We start from the raw sequence: 24387 nt of genomic DNA, 5'->3' as shown, positions 1-24387 counted from the left end.
CACAAATCCCGGTGCTTATGTGTCCCTGCCAACTTTCTTTTTCATGAGGAGTTTCACTTGAGACAGATCCAGTTAGGTGGCTCTGTTGGGTCTCTGTTCCTGCTCCCTGCATTAGCTCCTGGGGAGCTTCCCCGGGAAGGGAATTTTTCAGTCCAGATTTTGGACCCTTATTTCTTCCCTCTACTTTTTGTCATCTGACCCCAGGGATCTCCCTCCCCACTCCACCCCCAGTCAAAACATTCTTCAATTTAGCCTTTGTCCTGAAGTTTTTTTTTTTTTTTTTCTCTTTTAAGTTAGGGTGGTGGGAGAAGGGGTGGGAGGGCAACAGGGCCAGGGGAGGGTTTGGAGCTACAATGGAAGCCCCATTCACTGGGACAGCTTCTCTCCAGGCTGAGTGATTTGCTGTAATTAACTGAAGGGTCCCCGCTGTACTCTTGGAAAAAAAGGGTTATCATTGTTCTTGTTTGCACAGATGAGCTGAATGATAGAGTAATCAGGTGCTGGCCACAAAGGGAGCCTTTGTCTGGGCAGATCATTGAGAAACTGTTGAGCTCTGGTCCAGTGTTCTTCTGCCAGCCTTTCTTCTACGTCCCTTTGCTCATTTGGAGTCATTATTGTCTCGAGGGTAGTGGTTACTTTTGTGGTGGACAGGGTAGAAGAGTTGCTATAGGAACATTCAAACAGACTAGACTAAATGGTCAGCTGGCCACTCAGAATATCTGTAGGTGTTTTGATTTCTCCTTCATGCTCTTTTTTATTCCCTAAAGTTGGAGAAGTTCGTTTTTAGTGGACATCACCAAGCTACTTGCCCTTTGGCCTCTACTTGCCTTTGGGCCTCAATCAACATTTGACATCTGCCTGGCACACGTCAGTTACTATCTTTTTGTTGTTGTTGTTGTTGTTGTTACTGGGGATTGAACTCAGAGGTTCTCAACCACTGTGCCACATCCCCAGCCCTTTTTATATTTTTTATTTAGAGACAGGGTTTCACTGAGTTGCTTAGGGCCTTGTTAAATTGCTGAGGCTGGCTTGGAACAACCCTCCTGTCTCAGCCTTCCGAGCGGCTGGGATTCCAGGTGTGCATCGCTGCACCTGGCCAGTTAGTGTCTTTATGATGAGGGTTAGAGCATTAAACAGCACAGAGGCCCTCTCCAATTGTTCATATGGGAGAGTTGGATAAGAAGTAAGTGCATGCAGTTATGGATATGTGGAAGTAAATAGCATAACAGATACTCATACAGTCATCCCTCAGTGTCTGCCGAGAAAGGTTCCAGGATCTGGGAATGCCCAAGTTCCTTATAAAAATGGTGTAGTATTTGCGTGTAACCTACCATATACCTGCTGCCCATTCTCCCATATACTTTAAATCATCTTTAGATGACTTTGAATACCTACTGCAATGTAAATGCTATGTAAATAATTGTCATAATGGATTACTTAGGGAATGATAATGAGGAGGAAAGTCCAGACATAATGTTTAGTGCGGGTGAAATATTTTTCCTGAATAGTTTCTTTCTTTCTCCCCCCACCCCTTTTTAACCCAAGGGCACTTTACCACTGAGCCATGTCCCAGCCCTATTTGTTTCTTTATTTATTTTAAAATTTTGAGACAGGGTCTCACCAAGTTGCTTAGGGTGTTGCTAAGGTGCTGAGGCTGGCTTTGCATTTGCAATCCTCCTGCTTTAACCTCCTGAGTCACTGGAATTACAGGTGTGCGCCACCATGACCTGCATTTCTGAGTATTTTCAATGTGAGGTTGATTGAATTCATGGATACAGGAGGTTGACTCTATAGTACCTATGTGAATCTGAACCTGGATTTTTCCTGTTCATAAGTAGTTACAGAAACATGAGACCAAACGGGATTTTTTTTTTCTCTAGAATTTTAAAATTTAGAACCATTTATTCAGTTTACCTTTGTTTACCTTTAACATGGAATGTGGTGAAAATAGGGAAGAGAACATTTTTCCATATTTAATGGTGGTTTTTGTTTTGCAAGTTTTGTTCCCCAGAACACCTCCAGAATTATCTTAGACTGAGATGAAAGCTCGCATTGGTGTCTTGGCTACCATGTTTCTAATGCCATGATCTGGGCTCTTCACATGCCAACCTGGGGACGTACAAGTTCTCTGCACATCTTAATCTTCCTGTTTTCATTTAGGACCAAAAAACATCTCCCTCACACCCAGCAGAGAAGCTGTTTTGACTTGCTTTTAGCACACGTGGGGTCCGCTTGCCCGTCTCCTTGTGGGTTTTCTGTGTCTGAAGACCCTCGGAGGCGTGCCAGGTTGCCAATGTGCTGTCTCATCCCCAGCTGCTGCCAGCTGGCATCTGTCCTGTGGGAGCCACCCCCGTGGGATTGAGACAAGTGGGTTCCAAGATCCCTCCAGCAGGGAAGGACGGGTGGTTTCAAGTCTGACTCGCTAGACCTCTCGCCACGCCCTTCTTTGAAAGGAGAGCCTGTGGGTGGCCTACTGAGACCTGTTGGCAGAGGTTCCCTGAAGTTCCTGGGACTCTGTTCTCAACCTGTAGGATAAAGGTCAAGCCTAGAGGTTGTGCCTGGAAGGACTTTAGGGCATCTTCAGTGAGATTTCGCTGGATCAGTAATCACAGGGGGAGTTTTAAATTTGGGGTGTTCCCTCCTGAAATGTTTCTCTGGGTGGCTGGTACCTCGCAAATATCTTCTTTAAAAAAAGAAAAGCAATGCCAGTTTTATTTCCTGTTCACCTAAACTATAGAACATGTCAGTTCTGGAAATCGGGACTGTGGCTTCACCTTCTTCAATAACACGGCTCCCTTCTTTCTTATTCTGCCATTCTTGAAAAGAGTGGCACCTGACATTCTAGATAACCCCATGGATGACAGACAGCCCCCTTCTCCTGAGGACCATCACTGGAAGCTGCAAAGAGTTTTTCTACTTATGTCCCATTGACTAGGAGCCTAGTCACAAGGCCGTGGCCTGCTCAAGGCAAGCAAGTCAAGTTTGACTTCCTGGTCATGTGCTCAAGTAGATTTGGGGTTCTCTGGCTGAGGGAGAAAAGACAACAGGCACTGGGGGGGGGCAAATCTCACTTGCCTAATTTTATATTCTGGGAGAGCTAAAGAGAGGAGATTTAATATGGAATCACAGGAACCAAAGTCTGGTGTCTTTCTGCTAGTTTTGCTGACCTTCAGCACCATTTTTCTTTAGAATGCAGAAATAGCTCTGTAGCATTTGGGGAGACTCTGTAGAAAGCATGGCTCGTTAAACTGGATGCTGTAGTTCAAACCTGTGACCGGAAGGACATCTGTTCTTGGAAACAGCATATATTATTTTATGACTCTTTTATATATCTTTGCTGATGATTTCATAGAGTGATCGGGTCTGCCAACCTTTCATTTCCATTTTGAATCCATGAACAGCCTGAAAGTTCCCATGTGTGTGAGTCGTGGATAGACACAGGGGGGTCATTGCTGACCGCTAAGAGGGAGGAAGGTTTTCGAAGGGCCGGATTAAGTGGGGACCTCAAGGAACCGGTGGCCATCCTGACAGATCTCTTAGGCCACTTGTCCTTGCTCTCATTAGGTGGCAGCCCGTACAGGTGAAACTGGAGTGAGAAGACGTACTCAGGCCATGTCCAGATCTGCTAGCAAGAGAAGGAGCAGGTTTTCTTCTCTGTGGGGTCTGGACACTACCTCCAAAAAGAAGCAGGGACGCCCCAGCATCAATCAGGTAAGTTCCAGGATGGACAGAAAGGAAACCTGCAGATGGCTTCTGTGGCCACCTTGATGGGGGATGTGTGTTGTTCCTTTATTGACACTGAGTGCTACTTACAACCAACTAGTTGACATGAAGTTAGTCATGGAGACACTTTTAATAGATAATGTACACCCATAACATTGAACTCTGCTATTAGTCTATCTCCCACCTGCGTCCTCTCCAAATCGTGGTTAATTATAGACCTACTGAAAGTGCACAATTCGTCTTGAGTCTTCAGCAAAAAAAGCAGGGCTTGATGAGGAAGCCAAACGGGCACCTAAGGACAGGCTAGTTCAGCTGCCAGTGGTGCAGGCTCCAAGGCCGGCTTCAGGGTGATCAGATTATCTCTTTTTGCCCTTGACTTTCTGGGGTTGACATGGAGTGGGCACTTCTCTGCTTTGGGAAATGAGGAGCCAGGAATCTGAGAGTGCACACTTACCACTGTGACCTCTCCTACTCAGGAACAAGAGGTGGAAAGGGATCTCAGCCCAACCTGTATGGGTGCCGTGTGGGCCCCCTCGTAGCCATACGCTGTGGCCCTGTTCTTCCTCACGGATCTTGTTGCTTTACTAGCCAAGGCCACTTTAGATTTTAAGGACTATAGGACCCTGAGTATTTATAGTCTTTTTGGAAGAAGGAGAACATCTGATTCCTGGATAAGAGGCATCAAACATTTGGAAGTCATGACCAGATTGCCTATGTGACACATTCCCACTGTGCCCTTACACAGAGTGGGAGGACCTTGGCTGGCTTGATAGGAGGATTCCCTTAAGAACAAAGTTTGAAAGGAGCTCAATCCTGATAGCCGATGTGGCCAGCCAGCAGTGGAGAGGGAGCCTATAGGAGACCAGATGAGCAGAAGATGAGGGACTATGAGCCTGAAGGACTTTCAGTTTGCTCTGTGGTCTTTGAGGAGAGAGTACATTGAGTTTGCTCCCATGGGCTTTGCTCTTATATGAATCTAAAAAATAAACTGGAAAGCCAGTTTATTTATCAGAACAATCACACAAGATTTTGATAGTTCTCTGTAAGCCAGCATGTAAGCCAGCAAGAGCAGGATATGAACAGTCAGCGTTTCACCCATCCGTTTGGGAAACTTGGGTGTCGTTTGGCCTCCATCCTGTGTCTTCACAGATGATTCACTCAGACCTGCTATACATATGGGTCAGGAACTCCCAGTTGGACTTGTGTTTGATCAAAGTTCTTAATTCATGTGGTTCTGCTTTTTTGGCCCCAGGTTGTTGGAGCTCATTGCTCTTGAAATATGGGATTGGATTTCAATAAATTCGAGAGAATGTTCTCAGTTTTTTTCCCCCCCAAATCAAAAGGACAATGTAATGTCTTATAAATAATTCTTGTGATTTTTTTTCTTAAAGTAAGAGTTTTTTAAAACTTCCTGCTTAGCCATGAACATTCTAATAGAAATTTACTCGTGATTCAGTACTTTGAAAGAGAAAAAATGTACATGTTTCTGTAGTCTACCTTTGCATTGGAGGAAAAGCTTATTCTTAATCATGTCCCAAAGTATCCTGATGATACTTGCTTATTTTAGAGCCAATATATAAAATTCCTTGTGTCCATGTGTTGGGGTATTGACTACCTAGTGGTATTGGTACCCTATTATGGTTTTCATGGTATCTTTAAGTTAGCAGGATTCATTAAATTTCAAAGAATAGGCAGTTCTCTATTTAAAATAAAATTCTGCCATGTTGCAATAACAAACTATAAATATCTTCTCAGGTCTTACTTCAGAAAGTAATAAAAGTAAACATTATTCTTTGTAAATACCTGATCAGGTATATAAGGCAGAATTCATTTATTGTGAATGAATCTAGTTATTTTCCTTTGCAAGTTTATTTTCTTCAGATTTAGAGACAAATTATCCAGATCTAAAAGCAATTTATTTTTGTTTTGTTTGTGTTTGAATGTTAAAGGTGTGGGAACATGGCTTTCACAATCTGGTACCATAAATGTGTTACTTGCTTTGGGATTTGGTGTAGGAGTATCTGAAAAATTACTGTAATGTTCTTTCATAACCTTGTCCATTGTCCATGCTTCATTCGCCCCATTGCCCGAGTTTCTTCTGAAGATGATACTTTTGTATGTGCAGGTGTTTGGAGAGGGAACTGAAGCTGTAAAGAAATCTTTAGAGGGAATATTTGATGACATTGTTCCAGATGGCAAGGTAAAAATAAACACGTGTTCCTTTTCTAAAAGTACCATGAGTACATCAACATGTGCACGATGCATGGTTTCTCGGGCTACTAAAATTAAGTAGACTCAATATGAAAAACTGAAATAATCAGTTTTTTTGAAAAGTTATATAACAGGCCAACGAGCGATGGAAAATCATTTCATGTTTAAAACTTGTCGATAAGAACATTCTCCTGCTGACATAACATTTTCCAGACTTATCATTTGATGTGAAAGTTTCCGACTAGAATATGAGAGGAAATTTGAGTTCTGAGTTAGCTGAATATTTTATGTCATTGCTAATTCCTTTTTATGTACAACTTCTATTCCCAGGAGGTAAGTTCTTATTGCCCTCACTCTGCCCACACATGCTATTTTGCTTCCATTAATTCCAAAGAAATGTTCTGATAGTATGTTCTTTTTAAAAAATGCATCTGTCTCCCAAGTCAAGTATTCAATTAAAGATTCACAGACTTGGTTTAACCTTGCACTTTTAAACGGCTCTGATTGAAAGTCCATAAAGGTATTGATTTTTTTTCCCCCCTTGGCCACATTTTTCCACCTCTAAATAAATGGACATCTCTAGTTTTCAAGACCCTAGTAGTCATACCAATGGCCTCTTTGGGGGTTTTGGTGTTGAGGACATTACCTTGGTATGATTCTCTGGTTCTCTGACTTCGGATGATGGAATTCAGCTCTGGATTGCCAAGCAGTGTCAGCAGTGGCACGGCCCCATATTCTAGAAGGAGCCAAGCCTCAAAAACCAGAGTGCGGTGGAGAGTTCTGGCTCTGGGCGGGAAAGAGAGTAAAGTGACAGCAGGTGGCTTTTCTTTCTTTTGTACTCAAGCAGTTTGTGGATTATGACATACTGGAAGTACAACTAGGCCAGGTGTGGTGGTGCACACCTGTAATCCCAGTAGCTCGGAGGCTGAGGCAGGAGGATCACAGGTTGAAAGACAGCTTCAGCAATTGAGCAAGGCTGTAAGCAACCTAGTGAGACTCTTGTCTCTAAATAATACATGAAAATGGCTGGGGATATGGCTCAGTAGCTAAGCACTGTTGGGTTCGATTTCTGCTACCAAAAAAAAAAAAAAAAATTCCAATCAGGTTCCTCTCATTGAGCATCTGTATTTGTTGTGCCTCTCTGTAATGCAAGCACAGTTTTTGATATTTAGCTGGTCAGCTCTGATTGGCCAACTCATCTAACACATTATTACATATTTTTAAGGATGGTACATCCTCTCCCACACAGAGAAGGTGGAAATCAAAGGCTTTTTTCTTTGAATTTCTGTTTAGCTTCCTGGATTTTCCAACTTTCCAGGACACCTCTTTATTTATCCCACTTCGTGGATAGCATGCCTCATTCTCAAAGAGCAGTTTAGCTGCAAAACTTGGGCTAATCCAGTGCTAAGGGGCACTTTTTTGATGTGGCACGTGGGAGCAGCATTGGAAGATTCCAATTATAGTTAATGGGATGGAGTCAAGTTGATTGCTTTTTGACAGCTCTTTCCCTGGGGTCCAACTTATCTGTGAAAGCAACAATGTTCAAAGGCAGAAATTATCTTCTGCAACTGGGCTTAGTTTGGTGGCCTTTACTGAAACATTTCCCCCATTCTTGGATCCTTTTTATGTATGGAAATCATTATGTTACCACCTCTCAGCCTGTATTTGGAAATTTGTTCCTTCTTGTAATTTTCTGATATGGTCTTGTTCTTGGTAATTTGTAGACATGTATTTACCCACCAGTGGCCTGGTTATAAACAATAATGAAGGCATGCTACTTGGCATATAAACTGTTGATATCATGTTTACATTGCTGAAATCTAACATAATTCATTCCTTCATTATTTCACTGGGTTCCTAACATTTCATCAACCTCTGGAGCATTTTCTAATTCAGCTTTTTAGTGTGAAGTTTAATGTAGCCGTTGAATGATACTTTGCTCCAGACACTCCAGCGCTTGGTGGTCCTCCCCAATCCTCAGGCTTAACTGGGTAGTGGGCAGAGTGGTGGGGTGGAGCCATAGGGGGCAGAGCCTTAGGGGCAAAGCCATAGGGGCAGAGCCACAGGGGGCAGTGTGATGTGGGGCAGAGCCATCTCAGTGGCCTTTAGGAGGTTGCTATGAGGCCCTTCCTCTAATCTTAGAAGTTCATCTTGAAAGTAAAGCTCTCCCTTTCCCAGAATTGTCCAAGGATTATACAGAAACAACATTACCTATCATTATGTAATGCTGGAACATTATCTTTATGAACAAGTTCCCTTGAGGCATCATTGTTGCTTTGAAGTATAAATTTCACATGGCACACATTCTTAATTGAAGTTCTTGGCCCAAAACTTAAAATGTTTTTGTGGAAGAAATAATAGCAATAAAGCTGAGCTGATTAGGTGGCCTGTTTCTTGCTTTCTTCCAAATTTCAGTACTTACTTATTCAGGTCGTGCTTGACTTTGAATGACTGGGGCCAAGTTCAAAGTCAGAAATCTTCCTGCCCTGCTCCAGACAATGCTCCTTTCTCAATAGTTTCTCTCTCACCAAGGGTTCCCCTGCCTCCCACCACCTCTTCTGCCCTGGGCTGACTTCCTGGAACTAGATAATCCCTGTGTGCAAAATCTGGGGCCTTGGGATGTGAGAGATTGACAGCTGCAGCTCTGCTGACCTGACTTCTTATTACAGAGGGAGAAAGAAGTGGTCTTACCTAGTGTCCACCAGCACAATCCTGACTGCGACATTTGGGTGCACGAATATTTCAGTCCTTCCTGGTTCTGTCTGCCCAATAATCAGCCAGCTCTGACCGTCGTCCGGCCAGGTGACACTGCACGGGACACCCTGGAGCTCATCTGCAAGGTATGGAGCTACTTTAGATGGTTTCCCTGAGAAAAGCAGAATGAAGCGAAGGATTCTTCTAAGGTACATAAGGAAACTTGGTCGTATAGAAGGAGGCAGCACTTAAAACCCATTTCCATTTCTTTTCAGAGCTGCCTTTTGCCTGCTTTTAGGATGATATGCATAATAATCTTGGAGGAATTTCCCCTTTGGGAGGACAGGAACTCTTCTAACTTCTTTCAAAATGTGTGTGTTTTTTTGCAACATCACATCCTTACATTTTAGAAAATCTAAGAACAAGACAGCACATCACTGTGCTATTCAGGACCTTATTTACAAAATTCAAAAATAACCACAGTAAACATTTCAGGATTCTTCCGTTTTTTTTCCTACACCTACGCATATTTAGTAAGGTCATATTATGGATACTGTTTTGTGCGTGCCCTTTAATCAGCAATTGATACATCACAGGCATCTTGAAAGAAGAGAAACACTAAAGGGAGTGTGAGTTTGACCTCTGTGCTGGGAAATTCTTAATGTGAACACAGAATTAGCCTGTTGTGGGTTTGTTGGTCTGTTTTTTGTTTTGATTGAATTCAATTCCTCACCTTTCACCTTAAGCTATAGAAATATCTTGATCTTTTTCAAGGTGAACCTAGTTTCATTTTTCCCCTCCCCTGGAGCACAACCAGATGAATACCCTTGAGTGAGGGCATTATGTGCCTGTTTTTATTTTTACCAAAGCAACAGCTTCGAGATGGTTTTATTGAGTAGTCACATTAAGTCTGAGAAAGAGCAGTTACTTGCCCATTTTACAGGTGGAGAAATGGAGTCTCAGAGAGAGCCTGGGTACCTTGCCTGAGCTCATGTCACTCTCAGATGCAAGGGAGAGACTGAGCCTAGTGGGTGCTCCAAACCTGGGAGTTTCCCGGCGTGCTAGTGGGCAGTCACAAAAACTCTTAAGAACCTGGGTCAGTCTTCAGCAAGGACAGTCCATAAGACTCAGAAGAATCCAGAATATATTCTCAGGGGAGTGGATTAGTAATTACTGGCACTAAAAAAGGGAGAGCAGAAAACACTTCTATCATTCTATTCTCAGAGAAGTTGAACGGATGAGACTTCTTCATTCGATCCTCAATTTGTAAATATTGAATAACTTTCACTCACAAAGGACCTTTGTAGTTCTGTGATCAATGTATGTGTTTTTAAAGAAACAAATTAAGAGAGCCCTTTTAAGGAGAAAATATGGCTCTTCCTACGAGTGGGGGAAATGTAACAGCCCAGTGCAAATCAGCCTTTCAAGTAGTCTTGTGTGGAGGGCAAGTGGAACAGACACTGGTTTCAGGACAAGCTAAAATCAGCCCCCATGTAGATGTTAAAAATAAATTTTGTCACCTTACACATACTTTGATTGCTTCATGTAAGTGAGTTCTAACTTTTAAAGATAATGACATCTGTTCATAATTGTTCATTTTAATTTTTTAGCAAAATTGGCTTATTGAGGATTTTTGCATTCTTTTATTTATAGAAGCACAGTTCTTTAACTAGCTCTTAATATTCTGCAGAGCTGTGGGAGTTATTCTCAGATCTGTAGCTGAAGGTGTTAGAAGCAGGACTCTGGACTTTTTTGTAGAAGCCAAAGCCTGGGAGGTGTTTGCAGGGCATAGCATGGACTTGCAGTGACCTGTGCTTGTCCTCTTTAGACTCCACCAGGAATCAAAGATTAAGCCATGCTTTTCTGGCAACCATTGATTGCTTGGAAACTGATCAGTGAGAAGAGCAATGAATGATTGGCCCAATTTTAGATACTTTTCAAGCTTTACCTTTGGTAAAAACTGAGACAATGAAAGATGACATTTTAACTGCCAGTTTGTCTTCCTCTATAAGATATTTATTTCTGCCGCTTGAATGTTTCTGATGGCATCATTAAGGTACAAGTCCCTTTCTCCAACAATAAAAGGTTGTCCTGCTAATATTCCCTGAGTCTTCATTTCTTTCCCCCAAACATACAAACAAAAATAAAGAACATGCTGTGGGACAAGCGTACATGTCAAGCATTTAAAAATGCAAAACTTTTACAATACGCTTTAAGAAACTGAAGCTCCCTGGAAAATCATCTATGGAGGATAAATTATATCGTGTGCTTGGAGCCAGGTGTCTTCTAAAGCTTGCCTCTTTTTTGGAAAACACTTTATTGTAATTAGTGGAACCGATTTGATTCTTAAGAGGGAAAGAGATAATGGGGGAACAGTGCCACATGTTATTAATGATCTGGTCTAATGGTGAGTGGGGTTCTTTTGTTGTTGTTTTGTTTTTGAAGGAGGGATTGAAAGCAAAGATGCTTATAAGAATGCATGTCTTTATTTCATTATTGTCATGCTCAATGTTGGCAATGGATGCTTCCTCTAATATTTAATAATCAATCTCTTTCTTCTGTCTCTTGCATTCAGCTCATTCTCTTTCCTATTCTCTCTGATCCACATCATTTCCCATCAGTTTGCCATCTGCCATCTGATCACCAGTCAAGTTCTGGTATAGTAAATGTTTCAAGATCTACATTTCATGTTATAGATGCTACTTGAATGATTGTTATTCAATATAACAGGTAACCATGTGGGCCTAGAAGTGGATTTATTTGGATTATTGCAATTATAAAGATAATTGCAAAAAATTCTCTCATTCATATTCACTGATATTATTCATGTGTGACATGGTGTCTGTTTTATTTCTTGCTTTCACTGTGTTGGTCTATGGCTCTGGATATCCTAAAAATGATTGGCATTTAAAAAATAAAAGGTTGATTGAAAGACAAAGGAAAATATCTTTGGAAATTCTGCAGTAGCACCTTGCCTATTCTGTGTGTGCATGGATTTCTGTGTTCAGTAACTGCATGTTTATATGTTTCCCACACCAGTTTCACTGAAACGAAGAGAAGTGGAAGAGCAAAACATGATGGGTTAGAAGATCCATAACAATACATTCTTACTTATTTTAATGACTAGCACTGTTTACAGAACCGTCTACATTGTGTTTTGCTATTTCATCCTTTGAATTAGTTGTAGTAAGATACTGATTTTAAAAAATTATTCCAACTAAACTAAAATTGCTCTGCAATACTATTTATTTTATGGTATAATTTGCAGCTGCCTTGCCTGAAAATGAATCCAGTGCTCTCTAAGTAACTCAAGAAAATGTACATTGGGAAACAATTTGTACTATTTAAATTATTTCCAAACTGAATTTCTCTTGTTAGGATATTTTTTCTTGAATGTTTAATAAGCCTAAAGCAGGTCACATATTTGAATCACAATCCTAAAATATTCATTCACATTTGGAATTCTTTTTGCACAAAGATGTGTTGTGAACATGGTTGGTTATTTGACTGCCTTGATATTGAGGAGCACAAAATCCTTCTGGAGATTTCTGATGATCTGATTTAATTAGTTCATTAGGATTCGTTCTTTATTTTAAACCAGCCGTGACTACAAGGGTTCAAAATTCAGAAACTTTTATCAAAGTGAGAAGATGCACTGGAATATTAATCCAGTATCCTGTTTTTAGAGTAACCTTTTTCAGGCCAAATGAAGGGTTCTTAGGCTTCAAGTAAAGCCATTATATTGGATAGTGGGGTGGGGGTGGGGGGTGGGGGTGTAGCAAGAATCACCCTTATTACCATCGCTCTATTTATTGTGCTTTTGCTGTCTGTGCTATATTACGCAGCTTATGTGAGCTAACACACCAGCATTTAACCTTCTCTGTATCAGTGTAGAGGTGCTGCGGGCATGCTAGCATTTGAGGGGGGGGGGGGATGAGGATCTGTACTCTGCACTGGGGCCACCTGAAGCTCTCTGGACTCTCCCTCACACTAAGGTTCCAGATACCAGGGTCTTATTAGGAGAGGCTGCTCTTTGGGCCTGAAAGTGGCCTGTGTACGTGGCAGCCTCATGAGAAGTGTCCACAGAATCCTTAATTACTGATATCAATTACATTTCCCAGTGGATTTGTCCCTGTTCCTAAGACCCCATGAAACTTCACTTGCTTTCCTTCCATCTCGGCCTGGAATAGACTGTGACCTAGACCTTTAGTGTCTCATTGATGATTTCATTGAAGACCTGGGCAGATGGGAAGCATAGGCCACTCTTCTGTCTTACGGGAAAAAAAAAAAAAAAAAAAAAAAACCAACATTTTTTTGTTTATCACCCTAAATAGTATGATTTCTTTTTGCTGTTTATTTGTCTTGGTATCTCTCCCACAAGCAGTAGGTAGCGCTCTTCAAACTTCTCTGTTTTATATTCCCTGGGTTTATCCATCCCCTCCTATTGCCTTTGGCATCAACAGTCCTGGGTCTGTCTGACAATAGCATCTGGTATCAAATACAGATTGCAACAGGATGCAAACCAGGTGACCGAAAATGGGCCGCTGAATGGCACTTGTGTTCAGCTCAGTGGGCTTCAAACTCTCATGATACCTAGGAATGGAGGTTCTCAGGAATACAGATGGGGGTTCTCAGGAATCACCAATAGAAAGAGTCTTTATCATCCTTCTGAGTGTACAGGGGCAGCTGATTTCCACTTTCCAGAAATGTGCTTTAGGAATAATACAGGGTACCTGTCTTACATGTGCGTTTATATTTACAAAGCTAAACCACCACTCCTTTTCTGCTCACCCCTTCTCCCAGCCATGCACGCTGCAGAGAACTGCATTTTTTCGTATTAATTTCTGTATTCTCAGTACTTCACACCATGTCTGGCACACTTATAAGATCTGATTAAGTGAATGTGATTAAAATAAGTGTTGGAATGCTGTTTATCCAGCCTTGAAATACATATTTTTGTGTGTATCTATATCTAGATATACATAGGTATAGATATATATACACACACACACATATATATGCATAGACATATTTTTACACATTTGGAAGAGGGATTGTAGGGCAAGTGGGAAGCCTGTAGAACCAGTTAAAATTAGTTTAAAATTAAAGTTAGTTTCATTTATTTTGAATAATTCTCATCTGTAGAGCTTTAAGTATAAGTGATTTTTATTTATTTGATGAAAAATCTCAGATTCCTATGAAGTCAGAGAATAACGTGATGAGTCACAGTGATAAGTCACAGTCTGGATTGTTTTAGAAGCAAATCCCAAACATCCCATCCTTCATCTCTCAGTACTTTAGGATGTATCTTTAAAAGATATGACACTTAAAAACATTGTTCCATGTAAACATGTTCTCTGTGGCAATGTATTTTCACACTGCCAAGTAAAATTTTGAAGAGCGTTTTCTTTTTTCCTCTGATATCTTCTTAACTGTGTCTTGGGAATTATTTATACAACCATGTTATCATTGTTTCTTTTTTTGTAAAAATTAATTCAAGGATGACTTTTTAGATAGAGAAAGTCCATTGACCCATCCTGGATCAAAAGAGAAACCCTGGAATTTCAGTCCTTAACTGTGAGAGGATACTTTTCCTCCATCCAGTAATTTGGTGTGCTTCCAGAGTGGGACGTGTGCCTATTGCACTGACCCAGAGGGAGTCTCACCGGGGAATAGTGCATCCGACTGAATCCAAATGCCTATATTCACTCTGACACACTTGCAAATGAATGGTTAATAACTGTCCACCTCCTTCCACCTGGTTCAAAAACCAACTTTGCCTGGGCCCAGAATTTTTTCTTTCATGGTACATATTTCTTTCTTCTCACTCTTCTTTAATCACCCATGTACATATGAAACTATGTCTGGGGGCCTCTTTGGTAAATTTTGCTGAAAACCAGTGATAAACAGCGCAGTGAATCAAATAGAAGTGACGATGTGACTCGTTTGGTTCTATGAAATCCTGTGATGCTTATGGAATTTTACTAATGAGTTCAAGGAACAGTAATGTGCATTCTGAGTTTGGAATGCAAACCTTACAAGAAATATAGAAATGTCGCCCTCTCTGCAGTAACAAATCTCTTTTGTTCTTGGGAGGCATGATCACACGTTGGCGGGCACCTAGTCATTCCTATTTCCTACTGAACAGACGTTTTCTTCTCTTTTTGTCCCAGACACATCAACTGGATCATTCTGCTCATTACCTGCGTCTGAAATTTCTAATAGAAAACAAAATGCAGTTCTACATCCCGCAGCCCGAGGAGGACATTTATGAGCTGGTAATGTTTATGACTGTTGTCCAAGCACATTCTGTAGGAGATTATTTTCAAATTATCTGTGCACTTGTGTTAATTGTAACTGGTGGAGAGGAACAGAGTTGTAGAATAAATGAGCTTCATCGGGAGCTCTGAAGTTGGTGGCAGTGGCCTTACGTAGCACGGAGTTTCCAGAGTGGAAATGCTACCTCTGCTTGTCTAAGGTGCATTGCTGTGCCATTTGAGACACTGAAATCCAGAGCCACCTCTGGGAATTTTAACCCCTATTACCAAGTCTCCTGGCAGCATTGATGGTCTTCTATTTTCAGTTATAACTCTGAAATCAACTGGCTGTTGTCAGAATAAACGCTCTAACTCCAGTTTTCTGTGACTTCCACATGCACAGCAAGACCAAAGGGTCAAATCTTGTGGGTGAAGAAAACTGCCATCTCCTTGTGTGTCCCAACCTGATGGAACTCTGTTCAGACAGATTCCTGGGGACAGTTGTGTGTTTTCACGGGACATGAATTCTGAACCAGACCTGGCTTCCTGTCTCAGTCCTACTGCATACTGACATTTGGACTTGGCAAAGTCGGGAGATGACCGTACTTCATGTCTGGGGTTTAACAAAGATTAGAGAGAATGACTCACACAGTAGATGCTAATGGTTGTGATTCTAATAAACTGGTGACAAGTTCCTTTTTCTAGCTGGGTGGTGCATTTTTTTAGTTCCAGTAAAGGATGATTTGGGGAGCAAGGAGCCTCCCTTTTGGAGATCTTTCTGCTTGGTGTGTACTCAGTCATCCCTCTGGGGGCCCACTGCTGCCTGCTGTGCATATGTGAATGATAGATACTAGGAGGACTTCAACTTCACCAGAGACTGGAACTGAAAAGATAAACCCAATGTTCTCTTTTTGGAAAGGGGAAGAAGCATAATTTAAAGATTTAGTGATGTTTTAAGGCAACTTCATTGGGGTATACTTTACATGTGATGAAACTCTCACGGGTTTTCAGCACACGATTTGATGAGTTTTGACAAATGTATACAGTCATGTCTCCACACCTCAATCATAATTGGGAACATTTCTGTCATCCTAAAAGGTTACCTGGGGTCACTTTAAGTGTTTTTAAGGATACGTAAAAGAAGGATGTGCTTTTGTAACAATCTTGTCATGTTATGCAATAGAAGAGGATCAAAATGAGTCCACTTTTAGCCATCGCTTAATAAGTGTTGATACAAGAAGCTGCATTCAACAGAAAGTAGCTGATCTATTCTTTTTTCTGATGTGAAGACAAGCCCAGTATTTGTGCTTTATGAATAGAGAAAGGAAAGTCTGTTTCCTTCCTTAAAAAAAGGGAAACATCAGCTGGGCGTGGTGGCATGCACCTGTAGTTCCAATGACTCTGGAAATTAAGGACGGAGGATCGCTTGAGCCAAGGAGTTTGAGGGCAGCCTGGGAAACATAGCAAGACACTGTCTTAACCTTGCCTTCCACTCCCAGATAAACCCCCCAAAGGGAAATGCCTTGCTGATAACCTTGGAATAGCTGATAAGGTGAACACTTTGTATCCTGGAGGTTAGAGAATTGTTTCCATCCTAAATTACAGAGATTATGCCTTGCTAATTACCATGTCCTATACACACAAAGAGCTGGTGGGAGACATTATTTTGAAATTTTATTGATTTATTTTATTTTTACATCTTGGCTATTGTATGGTATTATTCAACATAGAAGACTAAGGTGTGCCAGGTTTAGTCTGTTTGGATCTACAATTGCTCTGTACATGTTCTAATTTTAAAAATAAATAAATAAATCTGAAGCCAGGCGTGGTGATGCATGCCTGGAATCCCAGCAGCTCAGGAGTCAGGCAGGAGGATTGGAGTTCAAAGTCACCCTCAGCAACCGAGCAAGGTCCTAAGCAACTCAGCAAGAACCTGTCTCTAAATAAAAATATAAAAGTGGCTGAGGACATGACCTAGAGGTTAAGTGCCCCTGAGTTCAATCCCTAGTACCAAAAAAAAAAAAAAAATACACACACACACACACACACACAAAGGAGAGAGAGAGAGAGACCATGGTTTTCTCTTGCCCTGTTGCAGGGGACCTCCAGCCCAGAGACCCTAAGGAAGCAAATACCATAATATTGCTTGCTTTCTTGCTCCATTTTTTCCTAAGGTTCTTAACCTTTTTGTGCTTTGGATAACTTTGGCTGCCTGGTAAAGCCTCTAGATCCTTCTCAGAATAATGCTTCCTTTGCACATGGCTTAGTTATAGTGGAGTAGTTACTTTTTTAATTAAGATCATATATGTGCTCACTAAATGACAAGGCCTGGTGATAGGTCTAGTAGTAGCTGTTCTGCAGTAGTGATGACCTTTGTAATACCTTGAGATATTAGTAACAACTGGAATGTGGTTTGAAAATAACTGATTTCTATTCATGACAAAGTCACGGGCACTGGTGATGTAGTGCTCTTGGTTGCCTGTGTGCATTTATGATTGAAGGAGATGCTCACTTTCGTTGCCATGTGCAATGGAAGCATTATTCTGAGAAGGGATCTAGAGGCTTCACCAGGCACTTTCAACTAAAGGCTTGTAAGCATAAAAGACACCCCCCCACCACCACCACCAATCACCCAAGTTCACAGACCATGTGAATTCTATCCATGGGTCCTGGGTTTTGAATTCCTGCTCTAGGCCATTAATGCTGGGTATAATAGCATCCGGAGGCAGGGCCTTCTGAACACATGGCATTCTAGACGGCTTCTGAGCGTTTCCAGATACTCACTTTATCATCCCATTCTGAACAGGCATCAGTCCGTGCACTGTTCATTGTTCCCCCAGCCCACCCTGTTCCGATGTCGGTGTCCTGGGGGAACATGCAGGCGTTTGAAGCCATTCCCTTAGAAACAACTCATTCATATATGAGCCCTCTAAATATTTCATTCTATGCCATTGTTCCTGTCAACCGTCATAAGTAGTAAGATCAATAATTATCAGCAAAAGTGGGTACTAGGTCTGAAAGACTATTTTGAAGGGTCTAGTATTTTTATTTTGGTGGTCAGGAGACTCTCCTGTTTATGAATAACCAGGAATAGCTATCTATTTATCTGCATTGCTGGTTGTGTTAAGTTAAGTGACCCCGTTTGGCTACTTTTTCATGATTAGTTGATCGTCAGGTTCAGCCCAGGGAATAATCATGAACCTAGTTGCACAAGCACAGGCTTGTCAAAAACCAACACTGAATGGGTTTTTTCTTAAAGTGACAAGTGGGAACAAAGAGCTTGCAGAAATACTAATCAATTTATTTATTCATTCAGATAGCAAATATTTATTTAGCATTTGTGTGCCTGGCACAATCCTACCTATTTTAGACACTGTGGATATACAAACACCACTACCACCACCACCACCACCACCACCACCACCCCACCCCACCCCCTGCAAAAAAAAAAAAAAAAGAAAAAGGAAAAATCCTGGTTTCTGCTAGGACCTCTATCCAGTGTTCAGAGATGGTGACATAAAAACAAGTCAATGAAGTTAGAGCAAATGGATGTAGAGAGATGGTGCACCTGCAAGCTTAGATGTGAGGAAATTGAGGACCTGAGTCTTAGCTGGGTTTTATACAAAAGTGTCTTTGAGGGAGCAAAGAAGGCAGGGGAGGAGGTAGCTTGCCTGATCTGTGAGGAGGATGAGTGGGGAGGATAAGTAAGGTGGGATGCTGAGATGGAAGGGGGCAGGGAGCAAGACAGGCCATGCAGGGCCTAAGTAAGAAGGGAACCTCAGGAGAGAAGGGAGATTATAGGTGGCTTCCATACCCACAGGTTCAGCATCTGTGGAGCACACCAACTGCTGGTTGCAGATATTAAAAACCAAAAAGTTTAATTGTTGTTGGTCTGTACTATGTAGTTAGGCATGTGCTGGTCCCACCTGCGTCAAACAGGTACAGAATTGTTTTTGTCCTTATTCCCTGTGCAATATATTGTAGCAACTGTTTGCATAGCATTCACATTGTATTGGATATTATAAGCAAGTGATTTAAAGTATATCGGAGGTTGTCCATTGGTTAAATGCAAATACTATGCACTTTACATAGAGATTTGAGTGTCCCTTATGTAGGGAAAGTCCCGAAAGCAGTCTCTTATGTTACTCAGAGATGACTGTTTGAAATTTGTTGCAGTGGGCTCCTTGTGGCTGCCTTGTGGGCCATAAGGTGTAAGACCCTGAGCAGGTAGACTGAGAGGAGGCCAGGGAGCCAAAGTTGAGACAAGAGGTGATGGTGGCTTGGTCTGGGGCACCCCAAGGAGACATAGGAAGAATGATTGACTTTGTAAGAACTCAGTTGCCTGCAGAGACTTGCCTCAAACCTGGTGATCTTTCTTTTTTGATCTACTTTTTTAAAAACAGGGAAATGTTCAACATCATTGTTTTAATCAAGAAAAGGAAATTATTAAAGGTATTTATGTATAAAATGACTGAATTTCAAATGTTTCTAGCTCCAGGTGTTATAGTTGAAAATACATTTTCAAGCACAACCCCTTCTTGAAATATATTTTATTAGAGCTTTTTACTAAACCTGGCTTTAGTCCAACCAGCCTAAAAAGGACTGTGGTCCAGGGGCTGTTCACAGATCACCAAGGTATCATCCAATACCAGCAAGAGACAGGAGCATTTTCACACCAATTCCAAAGAGAAGTAGGTGGTATTGTGCAAGAATAGGAAAGACTGCACAAAGCCCTCTTCCCTCTTGGTCTTTGCAGAGATGATTGGAACAGTAAACACTGCCACCTGGGGGAAAGGCTTGGTTCTCAAGGATGTTTAAGAAAATAAGACTAAGGCTGCAGCTCAGCTGATCTGAACCCAGTGGATAATGTTTCAATGAGCATTCTGTGGTTTGATGATATATATTAACTGTACTGAATTTGATATTCATGATTTTGGTGACTATATTTTCCTGAACTAAAAATCACTATAATTGATTTCTTCTAATTAAGGAATTTATTTTTAGGAAGCATTTATGAAGTATACAAATACAACCACATTCACTTTTACCCTTAGCACATTTCATTTGCTGGAAGCTGCCTTACATTAGGGTATTGAAACAAATCCGGGCTGTTTTCTGGGCTCCTGGGTCCTGAGTACTCTTGCTTAGTCTTAGTACTCAGTACTGAGTCTTCTCAAATGGCCAAAGTAAGTAAATGAAAAGAACTGGCATTCTTTCCTACATGCTTGAATAAGATGATTTATGGGTCAATGAGTGGGTGGTGAGAGATGGGGGCAGGTTTAACTCTTCACTATGTCTGTGTTACTGCTATAGGTCAGATTTTTCTGTTATTTACCATGGGACAAATTCTGTCTTCATTTCACAATCAAATAACAGTGTTTAAAGCCTTTGACATATTTTTGGAATTTCATCTTTAATTTTGAATTGCAAGTTTTGGCTTACTTACCTAAGCATGTTGTTTTTCTTTACTCTGGTACCCAGGACCCTGCCTGGGTACCAGAGTAAAGCATAGTGGAAATAACTTCAGCTTTAGAGGAAGCCAAGAACTCTTTCTCTTGAGTTTATAGATGGGAAATTGATTTAGGTACTTAATTTTTCTAGCTAATTTTGGTGAAGTTCCGTGGCTAAAAGAGAACACCTTCTGTTTATGTAATTTGTTGTCTGTTTCAAGACTATCCTTTGTCTCTACCTGTTTGAACCCTGGTGAGCTTCTTTAGGTAAAAGTCCTACATGAGCAGAGAAGAATGGGAGCACAGAGATTTCTCCTACTTCCATGCCACATCTAACAACCTTGTTAACGATTCCCACCCCAGTACTAGGGATTTTGATGACTTTAGCATTATTTTTCAGTTCTGAGATAGATGAGTAAAGAATGGACACAAAGAGTGATGTTAGGGAATTATGTAGAAACCAAGCTGTAGCTAAGTTTGCCAATGTGAGTTCTAGTTGCTGCTTTGACTCTTAATAGGTTCCATCCAATGAGAAGATTGTGATGTGATATGAATTTCCATTTAAGTATCAATCATGAAAAAATAGATTTACAAAATGATGACCATTCCTAAGAAGTTATTTTTGATGAAATCCTAATCAGACTCCTCTTTGTCGTCTGCAGCTGTATAAAGAAATTGAAATTTGTCCAAAAGTCACTCAGAATATTCAGATTGAGAAGTCTGATGCAGCCGCTGATAATTACGGTAGGTTTGTCTGTCTTTGATCTTTGGTGTTGGTGCTTGAGTTATAGCATTTCCTGTGCAAACGTGCACTTATTTACAATTCAATAAAAAGTCTTTGGGGCCTGTTTAAAACAGAACACATCTGGCCCCGGTGCTATGGAGAGCTGCCAAACTGGGAAGAAAAGCTATGCTTTAAGACTTTAGCTTTCAATTCCCTCACTTGAATCACTGGGATTCTATATCATGAAAACAGGGATATCATGAGAATGGATTATTTAATAATACACGGTACTTTACATATAAAAGAAGTATCTATTCGCATCCCTCTCCCACAAACAGAAGCACTGTCTGCCTTTCTCCCACATGTAATGTTGAAGGGACTGATTTTGGTACTGTGTCCTCCGTCCCCAAGCCACCTCCAGGTTTGCTGACTGACCAGGACTCAGCACATAGTCTGACCCATGATTGCCATGAAATGACACGAAGCCAAATCGGCAAAGGTGCAACGTCTGGGGAACCCAGCCCGAGCTTCCACGGTTCTCCCCAGTGGAGTCACATCAGGTGACTTGTGACAACCGACTGGAAATGCTGCCTACCAGGGAAATTCCTTAGAGACTCAGTGCCCAGAGCTTTTCTTGGGAGGCTTGTCATGGAAGCAACTACTGCCCAGCCCACAAAATTCTGGGCGCTCAGGAGGAGAATGGGTCTTCACCATAAATCACATTGTTTTTGCAAATAGTTTGGGTACCAGGAGTCACGTTAGGATGTTGGGAACTCTCTTCATATCCAAGTTCCTAGAAGCCAGCTGAAGACCACACTTGTAAGCAGGTCTTTCAAAGAAATCACAGTCAGGCCCACTGTGTCAATGTTTTTCTCCATTCTGGTGCAGTTAAATATGTAATCCTTTCCATATGTTTAAGACTAGGCTTCTTTACTTAGTCTTACGCTCCTGTATTTTAAATAGTAACAAAGTTGGTGCTTGAGTAAAGAAGGTGGGGAAATCCGTTCTGTGCTGTTATCAGTCAGAAGCAACGAGGTTAGCTGAGGTAACAAGCAGTCACCAAATCCCAGTGGCTCAAAACAGTGGAATTTCTTTCTCACGTTTACCATGCATCCTGTGTGGGTTGTTATTCTCACCCCAGTACCCAGGCCTTAAGCAGCTGTCACCTGGGACATTGTGGCTTTGTAGAGGGGAAAGAGAGGAGATGGTGAAGCAAGTGTGGGCTCACTCGCAATCAGTGGGAAGAGCACATCACACAGCTACACCTGCCTACAAGGGTGCAGAAAATTGCAGGCCTACTATGTGCTTGAAGGAGATTAAAGTTCCTTTGGAAGTGACATAAAGGCCGTTGCATATGCAAACTTAAGATTTCTCTCTGAATCAAATTGTTAAGCTTTTTAGTATGAGAAGGTCTTCAAACCCTTTCCTGAACAGCAGGATATTATATTTCTTCTGCAGCTAAAGGCAGCTAATCCGGCTCTCACAATGCTCATTAAAGTGTTTTGGCCTAGTGAAAAGAGCTGATTTTGAATTCTTGGCCACTTGTATGACACCTTTACACAACTTGCTGCCCGACCTTAGAATAAAGACTCAGAAGGCCTGCAGGATGATTTTGATGGCAAAGAATCAGTGTTTATGGAAGGCTCTTCATGCATCAGCGTGGACTCAGTTACTGAAGCTGTAATTGGTGGCCCTGGTGTGATCAAGTGTCTGGGCCTCCAAACTCAGGTGCTCCGCAATGATTGTTCTTTTTCTCTTTTGTTGACTTGATTTCTGTTGAGTGAGGGTGAGCTACAGAAGGCTGAATTCCAAAGCCCTTGGATTCTTATTCTAAGACTGAGTGATTTGGGAAATGAGGAATAGGAGTTGAGCATAAAAGTACAACAGAGTAGCACCCCACCCCAGTTGTCCTTGGGGGACGTGTGACAAGGTGTTGCACAGATGCCTGGAACTGTGGATGGACAGTACCAGGCCCTGTACATTGTTTTTTCCTCTGCATACATACCTATGATGAAGTTTCATTTCTAAATTAGGCACATCAAGAAATTAACAACAATAGCCACAATAACATAGGACAATTATAACCATAACCATATATTGAAATAAAAGTTGGCCTCAGGAAACTGAAACTGTGGGGAGTGAAACCGTGGATGGGGGACCACTGTACTTGGTATTCTTAAATTTTTTTATTTTATTAAAGTAATCAAGTTACTCCCAGGACCCACTTCCCTTCCCATCTTGAGGGGGTGATAGGGCAGCAGGCAGCAGTCCACACAGTATTATTAACAGTGCCTCTCGAACCATCCGATGCAGAGAAGCAAGTGTTTGTTTTAACTTCCGATTTTTCATAACTACCACTGCTTTTGTAAAGCACCAGGCAGCATACTTGGAGGTGGTGGCAATGTCCAGTTCTGTAAGGGGTTCTCAGGGCTTAATCTTGGTCTTGTTCTTACATTATTGCCAGTAGCAAACAGTTGACACCAGTTCCTGAACTTCACTTTGGAAAGCCCTGCTGTGCATGGCTGATGACCTCAGCCTGAGCCAGTTCTTCCCAGTGTTCTCATTCCTGTTGGGATAAACTCTTCCAAAAGCCTGTGGCCGAGCAGGTTAAAGAGCACCCTGGTTGCAATCATAGGAGACCTGCTGGCCTCTGGCCTCAAGAGCTCCTTAGGAGTCCAAAGTCAGCTCATTTGCATCCAATGTCGACACCTACTTAAGCGTGGCTTCCTTTATATGCTGAGTTCAGCGTATGGAAAAGCTACTAGCACACAACACCAACACACACACATAAAATCTAACAATACAAGGCAGATGCTGCTTTCTATTTTAGAACACTTGAGGAAGGAAAATATGATCTAACCGTCCAACTGATGGAACAAAGTTAGAGAGTTAACACTGAGTTAATCTCTCTCTCTCCCCCCTCTCCCCTCTCCCCTCTCCACTCTCAGACTGTACTGTGGAAATCAATCAAGATGGTTACTTGATGTTTAGACCTAGCATGACGCTCAAGGGTGGTAGGCCCCAGTTCAGCCACTTAGCATCCCTTTTCTCTGGATGCTCCAATTGTATTTGGACTCTCGTGTCCTCCTGAGGGCAGAGGTGTGGATGTTAACTGTATCCTGGACTCCAGTTTGGAGTCTCTGTTGGGTCTCTTGTTTGACTTTCCCTCGGCCATGAGTTTCAGCATGAAGAATCAGGCTGTTCATCATGGGAGTTGCTCTTAGTTTCCTCACGTGGTTTTAATCCCCCCCACTCCCACCCAGGATCATTACTCTGGTTGTCACACATGACACCTTCCCATTGTTGCAAGTGACAACCTTCCAGGTGT

At 41.7% G+C, this 24387-nt stretch overlaps 1 protein-coding gene across 5 annotated transcripts in view; it reads left to right on the top strand.

Annotated features, from left to right (window-relative positions):
• The window catches only part of Tiam1 (TIAM Rac1 associated GEF 1), a 359774-nt gene that overhangs the window by 273586 nt on the left and 61801 nt on the right, over positions 1-24387 (top strand). For all 5 annotated transcript variants that reach the window (XM_078044523.1, XM_078044519.1, XM_078044520.1 and 2 more), the window contains 5 exons: positions 3565-3711; positions 5849-5923; positions 8604-8774; positions 14802-14906; positions 20998-21079. In XM_078044523.1, coding sequence (XP_077900649.1) covers positions 3565-3711; positions 5849-5923; positions 8604-8774; positions 14802-14906; positions 20998-21079 — 580 coding nt within the window. The remainder of the gene's footprint in view (positions 1-3564; positions 3712-5848; positions 5924-8603; positions 8775-14801; positions 14907-20997; positions 21080-24387) is intronic.

Source organism: Ictidomys tridecemlineatus, chromosome 3 (genome assembly GCF_052094955.1).
Source record: "Ictidomys tridecemlineatus isolate mIctTri1 chromosome 3, mIctTri1.hap1, whole genome shotgun sequence".
Taxonomy (NCBI): Eukaryota; Metazoa; Chordata; class Mammalia; order Rodentia; family Sciuridae; genus Ictidomys; species Ictidomys tridecemlineatus.
The sequence above is the reverse complement of the archived record's forward strand: the minus strand, read 5'-3'. Positions and strand labels throughout refer to the sequence as shown.